Source organism: Lutjanus erythropterus, chromosome 2, assembly GCF_056507025.1.
Source record: "Lutjanus erythropterus isolate fLutEry1 chromosome 2, fLutEry1.hap2, whole genome shotgun sequence".
In the NCBI taxonomy this organism is placed as follows: Eukaryota; Metazoa; Chordata; class Actinopteri; order Lutjaniformes; family Lutjanidae; genus Lutjanus; species Lutjanus erythropterus.
This window is the reverse complement of record NC_139318.1, coordinates 26,692,372-26,708,726: the sequence shown is the minus strand read 5'-3', so window position 1 is coordinate 26,708,726 and position 16,355 is coordinate 26,692,372. Positions and strand designations below refer to the sequence as shown.

Below are 16,355 nucleotides of genomic sequence, written 5' to 3'. Positions count from 1 at the left end.
GCCTAGAAACCCCACCCATTGCTACAGTATCTATGAGCTCATTCTGTCTAGAAACAGGTGCCTGTTGCCATAGTGGCGCACATGCCATACAGGGGGGGTCGTGATGGGGGCTGAAGAGGAAAAAGAAATAAAAATACTGTACCGATTGATCTCCAGAACTTGTGACTGCCGCCTGTCAAGCATATTCAGAGAGATACAATAAATCTGCTTTATCTGGATATTCTAAGATCACATTGGATCACCTTCAGATCTACACAACTGCACATTCCCATCATGCTTTCCTATCAGCTCAGTGTGTACAGCAGCAAACAGGATGCAAGAAGGAACCTATTTACAGTGGTGGAAAGAAAACTTAGCGGTGTACATGGGTACAATTTTGAGGCTTAACTTGAGTATGCTACTTCACTACATTTCAGGAAAGAGGAAAACATTGTACTTTTTTGCAACATTTAATTTATCTGACTGCTATAGTTACTAGTTACTCTTCAGATTAGGATTTTACATGCATAACAAGCTTATAAGATAAAAAGCACTGTTAAAGATTTAACCATTCCAGCTTATAAAAAAGCATATTTTAGATGTGATTGATTTTTTTCCCTCCAAACCTCTTTATTAGTTTCATTTGAATAACAGTTTGAGGCAGTGAAGAGGCACAATATTTCACAAAAACGCAAAAAGATTAGAAATAAATCCTAAAAAGGACTACAAATTTGTGTAGAGGACCTTTGATTCTGCTTCTTCTACAGCCCCATTAATCATTTCACATCTCTCTCGCTGATGCATCGATATTAATAAATACATCTAATAACTAAATATCTAATGACACAGAGGGCATTTTTTGTGGAATGAGCACTTTTACTGTTACTGTTTACTGATACTTCAAGCGAAAGCGCCGATCACATGGGTGCTACAGTGCTTGAGCACCCACTGGAAAGGAATGATCACCCACGGGGAACGTGACCAGTTAGCATGTAGATACTGCATGATGAATACCAAGTTGTGATATTCATGAGTAGGTATTTTTGCTTCAGTATTGCTATCAGTTGTACCACTACAGACATGATTAATGTCATTCTTGCAAGCCTCCGTTTAATTCAGCTCTATGCACTGCATGCACAAATGTGGAGGTTAGATAGAAAATAATCACTTAATTCACTTATTCTTTTGTTGTGATATTTTTATTTCAGATATTTTATACGGTCTATTTGGTGTATTTCTCATATACCCTGATCATCACCCTGCTGGTGGTCACTTAAGTTGGAAACCCACTGGCGAAAACAGAAATCTGCGCTCATGACTTCAAGCGTGTTGAGCTGATAATCCTTCTGTACTTCTACTTAATGAGGACTTCACATGGTTTATTTTACATAAGTAAAAGATCTGACTACTTCTTCCACCACTGGCTATTTTGTCTTTTAACTGTGCCAAAAAAGGAACCTTTCCAATGTTAAGAGCACACAGAAGCTGTGAGTAACGTGTGCTGGCCTGTATTACTGTTTACCTTTCTGCCTTCTGTTTATTCTGGACTACCTTGAATAAAATATTACCACTTTTCAAACGCCTTCAACAGCTTATGTAACATTGCAACACTGAGCCGTGAGCTGTGATTAGAGAAAAGAACTGCACACATTATATCATTTTCTGTCTAATTTACAGTCTCTGCTCAAACAGAGCGCTCTGATTCCATGCAGCCATGGTCTGTCGAACACCAATTAGAGTTTTCCTAAATTAAATTCATCTTTGAAAGGGTTTTTTTTATAGTTACCCATAGATGAAAGCAGCTTTATTTATAGAGGGCTGATAATAAGACTAACTCCCTGTTGTGGGGCGGAGTGAGATAAGAGTGAGAGCATAGAGGGAAAGTGTTTTGAGGAGGAGAGGAGGAGAGGGTTCTCACTCACCTCCGCATGGTGTTCCTGGTTCTGCTGGAGGACCTCTATGACTAACTCCGCCAGGCGAATTGTTTCCTCCAGCTTTTTGGCAGGCGTGACTAAGCGGCCTACGTTCTCTGAGACAAAAGGATGAGGGTGAGGGATGAGTGGTTAGTCAAGCACAGAGAAGGATTCCAGGGGGATTTTTATGACTATTCAGAAGATTTTTCCTGTCTATATTTTTGACTGTTCAATAAAAGTATAAACACAGCGCTTACACTGTGATGTTTACCTACCATAACCCCCTTAACAAGTAAAGCGTGTTCTCATTTATATGCATTTTGGATTGCATGACATAAAGCAACAGAGCTGAAGTGTTTGTAGGATAATCAGACTTATGTTGGACGAGTATCAGGCACAAGAATAGTGGCACTGAGATGGAGGTGCAATGTGGCATCAAAACATGCATATTGTGAAGCAGTACTAAATAAGCCATCTGTATAAGGAGCTGTTGCATGGCATGGTAAAAAAAAAAAAAAAAAAAAACATTCAATGAGCACACTATAAAAATAAATAAGTTTGAATTTTTCTAATTAATCAACTTTCAAGGTAATAAATTCAGATTGAAAATACAAAAGGACTAATAATATATTAATGACTAAAATCAAGCTTTTTACTTTTTTTTTTTTTTTTTAACTTTCTACATATGGTTCTACAAAGGTGAATTAGTAAAAAGTAACAATTTTCATCTGTGCAAACAAATGCATAGAAGTACATTAAAATAGCATTTACAGCCAATTTCTAGCCAAGACCTTTAAAGCCAAGTATTGTCACGCATTTCCAAATTATAATAAGGGGGCAATGTGTAACATATGGCCACCTATCAAAGCTAACTCCACATGACCAGGGTCGGACCAGGACTGAACACAGCCTCCGAGGCCGACAAAGGCCAGCCTGACGACAGAGAATACTGTGGCGAGGTGATTTATAGAAGCTCCAACCAGGGCCTCGACTCTGGGAGGGAGGCAGAGAGGAGTGACAGGGAGGTCGGGCATTTAAAGAGGCAGCTGGGCGCCAGAATATTGTCACATCTAACGCAGTGGATTAAGGATTTATTTTGACCAAACAAGAGTTGCTGATTGTTGAACAGTGAAAAGACAAACCAGGTTTTATTTTGTTTCTATCAGGTGTGTTTTATGAACAAGCCTATCTAAGTTTGGTAAAAGAAAGAAATGTGAATTCATAAGGTATGGTTTGTTAGCTCACATTTTGAGTTTATTTTGTTTATTTGTGAAACTCGCCACTCGCATATATCTCTGAGTTGACTCTATGGGAGGCATGGAATAACGTCACTTGTGGCAGAAAGTGGTATTACTGTACAGGACGGGCCTGAGCTAGCTGGTTAGCATTCTAACTTAAGTAGATACAGCATAAACAAAATAAATATGTCAGTCACATACTGTTAAAATTGTAATTCTTCACATTCGGTTGATAATTTTAATTAATTTATTGACGTTTTAATTTTACACACTGCACTGTTAAACACCGAATACATAAAATAATCCTCAAGCTTTTGTATGTGTTTGCTTCATTAGACACTTTACTCCACAAAAATCAGATAACATCTAATAAATTAAGAAGCTAGTTTCCAATAATTTGAATGAATAACTTCAGATATGTTTTAATTAATATTTTTACAGTGCCATTGAATTAAGTTTTGCGTGCTAAAAACTGCTTCGGCTCTCTGTCACTAATCGTTGTTAGTCTATAATTTGCAAAAGCTCCAGATCGCTTGCTTATACCTTTGGTGACAGAATGATCGGAAAAGACAGTTACATGAAATGAGATTCTCATGAGATGAGATTATTCAACCGTACGACTGTGTGGGATGATATGCATAGAATCTGAACATGGAACTGAATGGCTACACAAATCTGAAATCAAAAGCACATAAATACGTAACTCTACATAAAACATTGGTGGTCGGTTGACTGCCCTTCTTACTGGAGGGTCTTTTGTTTCTTTTTTTCATTTTTCTGTTTTTCTATTTTATTATGTAATAGCATCTTCTCAAATATTCCTCAGGTCTTTCTACTCGAGCCAAATGGAAACAAACATGAATCTATTTTGGGGTCCTTGTTGTAAAATAGATTAGAAAAAGGAAGAAGAAACCCTGATTTAGGTTTTGCTTTCAGCCTCATTTGGAGTTTATCTTTCGGGGAAATCTGAGATATCTAAAGAGCCGAGATACTCAGGTCACTGTCTTCAGGGACATTTAATCGACGCTAATGGATGTATCACATGGATTTGTATTACAGTAACTGTATATTCTGTGGTTGTAATGCCCTGTGAAAGAAAGCACTGGGAGCTGATCTGAAAATATTTGTATCATGGTGGTTCGGTCTACGAGAAAAGCACAGTGGGCCTTTGTGGCTTCATAAGAACCATTACAATCAGACGATACAAAGAACGTCTACAGTATATCTATTATGGCATTTAACATGATTGATTTTTCAAACACAGAACACCAATATCCAGTGTGTCTGACTAGTGTGGAATATTAAAGGGCCAGTTCACCAAAATTACATGAAACATAAGACAAACAAGGTAAAGAATTTTCCCTGGTGGTAATTAGCCGTGCAAAAAGTTTTGGTTGGTGGTTCGTTGGTTGGATGAAGGTGGCTGGATGAACTACAGGTTTTATGTATTGCCATCACCTGATGTAAATTGTTTTATATGGGCTTGTGTTATGGGTTTTGTTTTTAAATACATTTATTGTAGTTTATGATTATGTCTGTGTGTCTCTGTTTTACTTGACCGCAAGACAAATTTTCTCTTGGAGACAACAGATTTAAGTTGCGGTTAAAGTATAATTTGCGATGAAAGCATAAGAGAAGCAAAATAAATATCAGGCCCAATAAATTATCTGCAGATAATGGGAATTTTTTGCTATTATTGATAATTCCAGTTTTGAAATTAGGGGTAAATAAAACTGATACATTATTATACTCAATAAATATTGTATTCTTACCCACAGGTGTGAATAAATTACAGGTTATATGAATTTTTCAAAATACAGAAATTTAAAATTATCGGTTATCTTATTGATATCAGCCATGAAAAGCAGGTATTTATCAATTATCATATCATCTGATGAAAATCCATATTTTGAATCACTAAAAACCAGAACAATCTGCATGACTACAAACCGTGAACGTGTTTTTTTCTTAGCTTATTTTTTGGAATAGGGTTAAACTGACCCTTTAAGTATCTAAAATGACTAGAACATTTGATTTAAATGTATGATCAGGTAATATATGACATTAAGAAAACTCATGTACATATAAAATCCCATTATAGTTGAAATGTATGCCAGTATGTGTTCCATTTGATGATGAATGTTACATTAAAATGTTGCTTATGTCTTTTTTGCTTTAACTTATATGCAAATACCTGGCTTATTCTTTTAGCAAGAGATTGTATTACTTTAAATTTTTTGTGCAAAAATGTTGCTTTAATATGTTTTTCAGCCACATACAACCATGTAATGCACAGAACATTACAAGAAATTAAACTCCCTTAACAAACTGAACAGTCTTGAACCACATCTGGAATGATATAAAGTAATACAATCTCTGATCATTTACTTAATAAAAAGAGATGCTTAAACATGCCAAGACATTTGAGAAGTTCAATATATATTACAAGTGTGTATAATATACTATATGGAAGATGTGCTACAGGTTAATTCTGTGCATGCATGCATATGCTCTGTATCTATTCACAAAATGTGTAAAGGGGTCAGGTCTGTGTGTATGTACATGTTTGTGTGCACTGTGGCTAAACCACAAGCTAAACATGGGTTCACCTGGATCCTTTTGATCCTTTTGACCTTTCTCAACTTCAGCGAGAAAAAGGGGAGAGAAAAGATAAAGAGGAGATGTTTAGAATTAGCACGGTTCTGGGGTGATTTTCATGTTACAGGGGAGGGAAAGCTCAGGTTGTTATTCATCACCATGTGACCCTTTCAAAGAATCTGCTGGGACGATTCTCAGCTCCAGGGAGTGAGGTTTCTAGGCAACAGACAAACGTCACAAACATACAATAAAAAACAGAAATATCAGCCTGTGGAAAACTGGAAAATTAAAATAGTGATAAGATGTTTGTTAACAAACAGACAAAAGCTCAGGACTCTTGTAAACAGGTAAGACACACAAACAGCTGCCAGGATCGTAGACAGGACACACTGAGTGACTGGAGTTGATTTGAATCAATTAAACACACAAACAGGAGCCGTTAAATCCATACACGCTACCCTCTCCTGTCCTCCCCATACAATAGCTCTGTTGACAGATGCTCCTTCACTATCTCTGGTGTCGCGGTGAAACAAAAGCCTACCTGTTCGGCACAGCACACCACTGACACATGATCAGACCGAATGACTGGAGGAGATAACAATGTAAGCAATGTAAAAATGCATTCAAGTCAAAGGAATGGGCATCCAACCAAAAGAAAGAAGCTTTACAGACCAGACTGCTCATTCATGTCCATCACAAACAGATGGTTCTAAAAAAAGGCCCCCAACTGATTCGGTGTGGTTCTGCTCAGATCTCTCGACTGGCGTGCTCCCCACTCACTCTCACAGACAAAAAGGCACATATAAAAAAACAAGCATGGCAGCAGCAACATCTCTGAGGAAAGAGGAGAGGCAGAACGGGGATATGGAGTTGAAAGAGTGCTTAAAAGAAAAGAAGAGAAGGAAAGAGAGACTGGGGATGATGAAGGTACTCACGGATGGTTAAATCCATCACTTGAGACGCCAAGCAGAAGACAGGGTGCTCATACATTTCCCTCTTTTTCCCTATAAAAAAGGATTTGGGCATGCAAGAGGCTGGGATCAGAGGTGGGAAGGCTAAAGGTCAGAGGCTGATGGGAAGAGGGCTGTCCAGGTGAAAACGACATTCTGCAGGGCAGGAGGCCCGCTAGCAAAGCCAAATGTCTGGTTGATTTTGAGTCAGGCGCCTCACAAGGACAGAAATTCACACAGCATGGCAAGATACTAAGGCAGAAATCCTTAGTATCTTTAGCACCCTGAGGGATTTCTTTCAAGGCATAAACAACAGAGTTTTCTATGTGAATATGCAGCAGGAGAGAATAAGACATTAGAACAAAATGTCTTGTCACTGATGTAATTTTTGAGATGTAATCCATGCCAATAAAGAAAGGCCATGTTGTTATGTCTCAAAGCACATGCAGGTGGCCGATGCTGGTTTGTAGCTGTTCAATCCCAGCATTCCTTTTGTTAAAAGCCACTTATCACATCACACGTCAATAGGTAAAATAAAGCAATAATTGTGGTAAAGCCCATGGTAACACTTTATAATAGCCATCATAAATAAATGATAAATTGCTAGTTAATTTAACCGTAGTTAACAATTATTTTGCTTTTAACAAGCTTTTGAATAATATCTATCAATGCTTTGGAAACATTTCTAAATATCAGTTGCAATTTTATAATGATCATTTAAATTGTTTATAGGTGCACTAAACAGTACTTTTTAACCATTTACAAAGCATTATAAACATCAGTTGCAACTTTACAAAAACTATCAAGATATTGTTTATAGACACACGTTCTCACTCCTAACTCTTCACATACAGCAGCTTGGTCAGCGGTCCTACACTTCAAACTAGAACACCAGGTAGGGGTACCTGGTGTTCTAGCATCACGCTTGCACATGCAGAGCTCTGCATTTAAGCTAGAAATAATAAATATGCGACACCTCCAAAATAAAGCCACAAAACTACTTCGATAGGTTTAGGAAAAGATCAGCTTTGGGTAAAAATAAGCACATCACTTATACAAGTTCATGTATGTAACATAACATGCAAGAGTTATGTAAGCAAGTACATAAGGTATAATAATTACCAGTTGCAACTTTATAATCGCCATCCACATAATGTTTCTAGATGGTTTAGAAACTAATTATAAAGTGTTATAAATATCTGGTTCATCTCTCTATGCAATGACTTCTTAAAGGTTTACAGATCATTTGGTAAGCATTAACAAATACTTGATATCGTTTGCTAAGAGTGAAATAACTATTCACTAAAGTTTAATTGACTGTCAATTTCCCATTATTTAATGATGGTGAGTATGAAGTGTTACCTAGCCCACAACTGTGGGAGAAGAAGAAAAAAAGGGCAGAGCAGACAGCAAGGGACAGGGAAGATAGTGGTCTTCAGAAAGAACAGAAGACAGAGGTGACAGGAGAGCTGCTGGTATTTCAAGACAGGGGTGTAAAGGGGGACGGGCAGAGTCAGCTAGAGAGCTACAGTAAAGATAGTGGTAGAGGAAGGTGCGGGGGTGTGCATCGACTGGGAGCTGGGAGTCGGAGAGGACATTCAGTTAAGCTGAACTCACAGTCCAATCATTAAATATCAGAGGCCGGGATACTACACAGCTCAAGTAAGTCAAGGCATAATGAGAGATCGGCACATCAAAAGACTTCATGGCTTTGAATTTGAATGCATTTTTACTCACACACCTCTACACAAAAGCCAACTTGAACCTACAGAACAGCACAGAGCTAAAGCAGGTCTGAAACAAAGGAGAGAGTTATTGCACTGAGAGACAGAAAGTGACTGACAAATAATTCGGGATGCCACAAATCATTTGGGATATGGACACAAAAATACCATATACCAAGTGAAGTCACCATGTGTAAATAGATACATAACAAGTACAAGTACAACAAGTACAGTCTCTTTCTGGCGTATGAAGAAAGGGGATATCCTTTATTTAAGAAAATGTTTTAAAAAGTCCCTGTTTTATTTCACACACCTGCTGAGTGAGCATTTCAATCTGAAGCCATTTAGAATGACTGAACTTCACATTTAAAGACCAATATGATTGTTCAGTGTTTTTTTTTATCATTATGTCATTAACACACTCACTCCAGTAGCCATTATGTGATACTGAGTTGTGTGTCTCTGTTTACCTTCAATTTTAGCATAGTCTTTAATCCGCTGGTAGTTGAGCTGAGCTGCCTGCTCCAAACATTTGCGGATCACTCCTTTAACTTCTTCTGGTGGAACCGGGGTCACGATGTCCTTCATCAGGACCTGCGGGCCACATTACAGAGGAATTATGTAACCTGTTCTCATTACATCACAGTTGTTGTTTCATGGGGTAGAAAAGGTTTTTTTTTTCTTTTTAAATCTTTACAAACCCTCTCCAGCAAAGATAAAGTGGCCTTCAGTGCTCCTTCTGGACGACCGAAGGGGAAACAATATCTACAAGGGAAGATGTGGACATTAAATGTAATAACAGTGGGGGGAAAAAAAAACACCAATAGGCATAATATTTTGGGACTTGAGGCAATGTGCTGGCAGTTACCTGAAATTTACAATATGGTTTTCCAATATCACACGCAACCGCTCCTTGATGTCTTCAAAGCGCTCCTTTTCGTCCACTTTCACTGTGCTCAGCCCGTCTGGCCTATGAGAATCACACCCACATACTTTAACCCAGCTGAAACCCTGCAGAGGTTCAACTTATGCAACCTCTCTGACAGCAGCAAGTAAATAAATAAATAAACACTGAAAGCTTCAGGGTCCCAAGGAACTCGCTGCAAATTGTGTGAGATTTGTTTCTGAAAGAGTTTCCTTTGTGATACACACACAAATAAATGACAACGTCTCACCTTTTTTGCCCTTGAGAGAGTGGTATTTTGGAATCCTTTCTCTTTCTAAACTTGAATATGCGTGTTCGTTTAGAGGCAGTGCGAGGATCTGGGATTTGGGAGCTCTTTGGGGACATTAGGGGCTCGTAGCCCAGCGGCCCCCAGTAATTGCTGCCCTCTCTGACTTTAACGGACGCATGGGAGGATGAATAATATGGACAGTAAGAGACTATGGCAAAAAAGGACAGAGAGAAAAGAAAACAAAGAAAAATGGTAGAAAACAAGGAAATGTGTAGAGATATGCAACTGATTAACAACATAACATGTAACACAAAATGCTGCAAAAATTAAACATAATGGAACATAAGAATAAACCAACAGTAACATGACAAAATTACATAAAAAGTAAACAAACATAAATATGGCAAAAAAATAAATACATGGAAGACAAAAATGTCTTGGATGTATATGATGAGGCTGACAAAACCAATATCTATTTATTTCAAAAAAGCTGTGATCTTAGAGGTAAAATATACAGCATTGTTTGTAAACGCACTATTCAAATTTGGCTCAGATTTTCTGATTGTTTCACAGTGGTTCCTTTCTAAAGCACAAATAAACATGTCCACACCTCCACACAATTCTAGATTTTATGTGAAAACAGCTGAAGCAAACCTCAGTCTGCCCTTCCTTTGTGTGTATGTGTGTACAGCTACTGGCTGTTCACGGCGGGACTGTTGCGCTATTATTCTGCCTCACCATTTTATATAAAAGTTAAGGACATGCAATCATTTGTGTTCCGCCTCTAGACAATCCTTTTAACTAAAGTGTTGCAGAAGAAGCAATGCTCTGTTTACGCAGGCACACATAAAGTGCTTTATGTCATAAATGCATGACTTTATCAGCTATGTGTGTAATTAAAAAGGTAAGCAGAATCACTTGCTGACCAGTGCTGTTGTCGCACTAGACACTGACGGTGTTATATTATGTCACGCTTCTTTTTTATTCCACAACACCAGCATGCCGTATGAAATCATACTCTGGGGCAGCTTCATATCGGCACTGTTTATTTCAGCGTAAAAACAAAAAACAAATGTGGTGTGGAGGTGAGCCTTTGTTGCAGCGCTATTGTACGACCTCTGTGTAAAAAGGGCTACAGACTGAAGCGAAACACAGCATGAGCTAATAAGGAAATGGGTGCAGAGGGAAAGGTCTGTGCAGATAAAGCCATCACCACACACTTCTTGTGGGTCATAAGTGATTTAGATGGATTATCTTTGCGCCTCTATGTTGTTATTTATTCAGGAAAATGCTGCATAGTATGCCTTCAACGTGCTTTCCAATCCAATTCAGAAATGTCACTTACAAAGCACAAAAATTAAAAGAAGTGTTTAGGGCACACCTGTTCCCATGGACATGGGAGGCACAAAAAGCGAAGCTGTAGTGAAGAAGAGTGGGGTCAATAATAGCCCCACTTTCTGCTCTTTCCAGTAGATCACGCAGGTAACACAGATGTCTGTGACAACCCCGAACTCCGTTCCTAGCACAGTACTCATCCAAGACAAACACCTGGCCAGGGCTAAACCATCCCTGCACAATGCAAACACACACATAGGGATTACATTACTGCATATCAGCCAACAAAAACAGCCTGCTGCCATAGATGTATCAGAGTCACTCACCAGGCAGCAGAAGGTGTCATTGAGCCTGTGGTCCAACGTGAGTCTCTGCACCATCTCAAAAAGCGAGGCGTGGTCAAAGCTACAGGGGTTAGCGGAGATAAACTCATCCATGCCATGTTTCTGAGCTCTGTCAGCATCTATCCAGCCAATGGCACAGGGGAAAGAACATGGTTCAGAAGAGAGGACATCAGTAAGGCACGGGCAAACAGCAAGTCTTCGTCACAACACAGAAACACGAGGGATTTTTTTTTTTGCTACTTCTAAGGGCAAATAATAAACACTTACAGCTTACATTGTCAACTTGCATTGTGTCAGACAGCGTAAAGAGATTTGATGTATTGGTGGATGAGATTTCTTCTATTGTATGTGCATGCATGCATCTTAGTATGTCACATTCCCTGATGGTTTGCAGGGTAAATTAATCTTATTTGGAAAAGTGCTGGTTAGATAGAATTAGATGCATTCTTCTTTATGTATTCAATAGATTCTGCCATTCGCGATTGTTGAATGTCACTCAGGTCCTGACAAATATTGGGGCGTGTGCTAATAAAAAAAAAAGAAAAAAAGACAGAAATATGGCAAAAGAATAGTTAATCTGAACACACTGGAAAGATAGAGCATAAAATGCTAATTCAAGAAAAAAGTTTATAAAAAGTTATCGGCTGGAGATTTTTCTCCAGTTATGGATCCTTGAAAGTCTTACTCTTTCAGATTTTTATTGTTTGTCTTGCTTCATAACTTTTGCCATTAACCTTCTCTGGATCAAGAGGACTTTCAGACTTAAAAAAAAAAAAAAAAAACCTGTTCTGTGAAATTCAATGAAGAACATTAGTAACATCAACTTGTATAAAATAAAACATAATGAACCTGTGATGAAACTAAGTAAATATGGTTGATGAAAACACTGGTGGAATAATCAGGTTTTCGATTGAAAACATCAACTAAGCAAACTGACCACAATTGCTTCTGCTAGGTAAATTATACAGCTGTCAGAGACAAAATGATGGGAACAAGGATGATTCAAAATAGATAAGAGATGCAGTCATGTCCTCGGTGTGAGTGACGGGTGTCATGTCCATGAAACACTGACATGAGTGATGATGACTTGGGAGTGGGGGTGGGAAGTGGAGGCCTGATCTTGGCTGGGCAGGGCCGGGATACCGAATAGAGCACAAGTGACATCTGTCAACCTCCAGGTCAGTGAGAGAGAAGGGGAAAGGGGGGGTAATACAGGTGCTAAACATTCACTGCAGTTTGCTAAAAAGAAAAAAAGGAACCTACAGAAGGTTACAATTCAGGAAATTTGCTTATTTTAACTCCAATCTGAGAAGGAAAACAAGTGAGACAACAAGTAAAAATGTGGACGATCGAAATAAGAGACTGTTCGAGTAAGAGGGACAAGACAGGCACATTAAGTCATGATGGAAAAGAGGAGGAGAGTTAACATGTGAAGTCTAGAAACACTGAGAGAAGACAGTCAATGACAACAGAGGTGAACCCAGTGCTGGATGAGAAGACAGTGGCAGGATGAAAAGAAGATTCCGTGGGTAAAAGACAACCTTTTAATGAGACAGCAAGGACGGGTTCACACCTAAAGGTCCGGTTTCTGAACCAAACTAATGCAAGGATGATGCGTTCTTTATATTTTCCAACTGGTCCGATTCACGTTCACAAAGGCAAAACTGAAATGGTACAAAAAAATGTGAACACAAGTCATGTGGTGGAAATATCGTTCAGTCATACAGTCAGTGGCAGTGCAGGAATTTCATGCCGTCCACAACAACTATGGCTGACTGTGCCCCTTCAGTTTGGCCTTATTCTGCTCAACAAATGACACGCCCTTTGGCCACAGAGGCCATGATGTCCTGCCTGCACTGCCCCGGCTGATTTCGCCATTTTTTCCTCTGTCCCTTTCATGTCATTATGTTTTTTAGACTCCGGTGTCTTTTGTTCAGATTCTGATTTTGTAACATAAAGTCAAACACTGTGGTCATAGACAGTGGTGGGTTAAATTTCGAGCCTTGTATGAACCGCTGGAAAACCGGGCTGGCTAAGTGTGATGCAACAGAGACTAAATGCTCAGGATGAGCACAAGAAAGGGAGTGTGAGAATATGGACAGAAGTGTTGAATTTATACTAAAAACTTGAATATTGTGCACCATTTAGTATGATGTCATTGTATAAATTGCTCTTTCAGCACCCCTAACTGGAACTGATGTACAGTGTCCCTGTACTTATGGTTAACAAATTAGAAAAAAAAACAAAAAAACAATAAAAATAAAATCAGCCTCGATCCTTAAGTTAAATTCATCATATCTGTGGACTGCATTTGGTCTTTGTGCCCTCAAAAAAATTGACAATACCAAATGCCAAGTGCACTAAAATGCACCCGAAATTGTGAAGTTCCAGGCCTGTTTGACAGGTAAAAAGACAACAAATAGTTGAATTAATACCTGGACATTGTACTTGTATATCATGGAACACCGTCAGGTTCTGTTCATGTTGGCTGCCAGGGGACATTTTGGTAGCAAATGCGTTACTGGTTCACCAGTCACCAAAACAGGAAGAGAAAATGTTTTTTAACCAGTAAAATGAAATATACAATAGTACACCTCTATGATTGGTTCAAATGGTGTTCACACAAAAAATGGACCACTCCAGAGTTCACTTGACAGGGGTGTGAAGCAGACCAGAGAGTGGTTGTATGGTCCGCATCAGTTCAAGTCTGCCGTTCAAGCCAATCCAAACAAACCACACCAACATGGGGCAAGCGCTACAGGGTTTGTTCAACCGGACTAAACAAGGCTGGTGTGAACCCGCCCAGAGACAGTGGTCAGACAAGTACTGGATGAAAGTGATGACCACAAGAGGAAGATTCACTCAAGACCAAGTTACAGAGGAAGTGATGTTGTTGGATCAGTGTTGAGATAGTGAGAGAAAACATCCATAGAGTGAAGAAAGAGTGCCTGGGGTTGAGCTATGACACATAGTGAGTGGGCTACATCTCCTTGTGTTGGATTAAATGAAGAAATGGAGTTTAAGTCCAGAATACACTCAATACTAAAATAACATTATCATAACTTACAATAACAATGACTTCAACCATAAATAAAATGACCAAATTCCCAAAGTGAATCGACGAATACTTTTGCATACATTATCACATGCTGGAGAACAGTGTGACTTTTCATTGAGCTTTTAAATGTCATGCACATTTGCAGACCCATTTTCAAATTTGCATTTTTTATCTTTTTTTTTTTTTTTTGGCATTCCCTTTTTTTCTCTACGCATTTGCAAGTTGACAATACTTGAATATGTTGCAGTGTATTCATGATCTCTACAGAGCACACTAACAGGCATACCACTACCGGAGAACTCTAATAGGGTAGCAATACAATTTGGTGCAAGTACATGGGTAGATAGCATGAAGCCGACAGAGGCAAAACTGTATCATTCTCTGGGAGATGGGGGAAATGAATGAAAAAACTCCTGTATTTGTACAAAAGTATATGGACACATGACACAGGTGTTCTCCTATTCAGGCAAACAAAGGGCAGTCAAAAGAAATCAAAATGAGATCTCTCCTTGCTGGAGGTGTAACACTGGTCTAGCCTCTATCTACAGGCCCATCTACTGTAGGAGGAAGGAGGAAGGGGGGAGAAGGGGAGTCCGGAGTATTTTATCGTAAGAAGGGGCGGCATTAGCTACTCCTTGTCTTTGGCATTCAGAATACTCCGCATACATATTTGCCAACTCTCATCAAGAAAAGTTCAAAGAAAAAGAACTAAAAGCGTTTGAGCCCTCTGAAGTAAAGCATGATCAACACTTGGGGAGTGTCAAAAAACAAATTTCACTCATGCATTTTTAAAAAATAACTCCATCACAGACTGACATCATCATTCACACTTTATCTACACTTCCATCTCTGAATACATTTACATTAGGGGTGTCACAATTCCACATCCAAATATGAGTAATGTAGTCTAACTAGAAAGTTGGAGTGAATTACAGTAAATGAAATGGGTTGAAATCCTTTTTAATTATCTATGGTTGAAACAAGTTGTTCCCCCCCCCCCGCCCCCTGATCCCCAAACTTAAAGAAGCTCAGACAGGTTGAAGGAACACTGCAGGAGTGCAGGACGAGTGCACCATTGTTATTTGCCAATAGCAATCATAAAAACAGACTCTGGAGTTGGAGTTCAGTGACTACCTGTCGAACTCCATTGGCATATCGCTCAGTTTGATTGTTATACACATCTACTCTTTCTAAAAGATTACAAATGATTTCTTTTGACTCAAAAACAGACACTAATCAATTAAGATTCAGCATGAATTTGAATGCTAATTAATGCAAAATGGACAAACGATAACACAAGTTGCACACGAGAATAGAAATTTTAAAGGAGGACACCCTGGCTGTAGCGTTGTTTTCAGAGAAGCAAATATTTCAATGTAGCACGTTTTCTTAATCAGTATTACAGTAAATATATAATAGATTTCCCCTTTAAATTGAAAATCAATTGAAATGAACTTTCAGTTTCAATTATCAAAATCAAATTCAGAATCAACAATTCTCCCAGTATTTTTTTTCTTTCAACCTCACCTGCTTAGTGTCCAGTGCATGTCTGAAAAGACGGTTGTCAGGGCATAAAACCAATGATCTGTTGATCTTCACAAATCAATCCTCTGTCTAAGAATGGCATAGTCATCAGTGCAATGAATTTTTAAAAAAATCATAGATCAAATCAAATCGTGACCTTATAACTGAATGTCAAATCAGGATTTGGAAAATCATGACACCCCTAATTATGTGAACATCTGATAATTAGGTTAAGTTCCATCTAACTGCTTTAAAATAATCATCAGTTACTCGCTCTTTAAGTTTATATTAAATCTTTCTCAAAACGTAACAAATTTGCACTCTCTTTTCTAATAGTATGTCACATTTTATCATCATATTGCTTTACTCTGAGGGATCCAGTCACCAATATGAATAAAAGAGAGAAGGCAATTATGCAGTAACAACTATAATATCAAGTTTAACAATTACTGAGCCAAATAATATGTTCTTAAATATAAAAATACATGCATCCTATACTGGCACGAATGGATGCTTA

General features: G+C 38.5%; 1 protein-coding gene across 8 annotated transcripts in view; it reads right to left on the bottom strand.

Annotated features, from left to right (window-relative positions):
- Nucleotides 1-16,355, bottom strand: part of cadpsb (Ca2+-dependent activator protein for secretion b) — a 93,577-nt gene that overhangs the window by 16,018 nt on the left and 61,204 nt on the right. For 2 of the 8 annotated variants that reach the window (XM_084735388.1, XM_084735356.1), the window contains exons 12-19: nt 11,239-11,375; nt 10,959-11,146; nt 9,271-9,372; nt 9,104-9,167; nt 8,873-8,996; nt 5,740-5,772; nt 1,902-2,008; nt 143-172 (exon numbers count right to left, since the gene is read on the bottom strand). In XM_084735388.1, the coding sequence (XP_084591514.1) occupies nt 143-172; nt 1,902-2,008; nt 5,740-5,772; nt 8,873-8,996; nt 9,104-9,167; nt 9,271-9,372; nt 10,959-11,146; nt 11,239-11,375 (785 nt within the window). Of the gene's footprint in view, nt 1-142; nt 173-1,901; nt 2,009-5,739; nt 5,773-8,872; nt 8,997-9,103; nt 9,168-9,270; nt 9,373-9,577; nt 9,737-10,958; nt 11,147-11,238; nt 11,376-16,355 lie in introns of all 8 variants that reach the window. The other 6 variants (XM_084735398.1, XM_084735363.1, XM_084735407.1 and 3 more) reach the window with 4 other exon arrangements.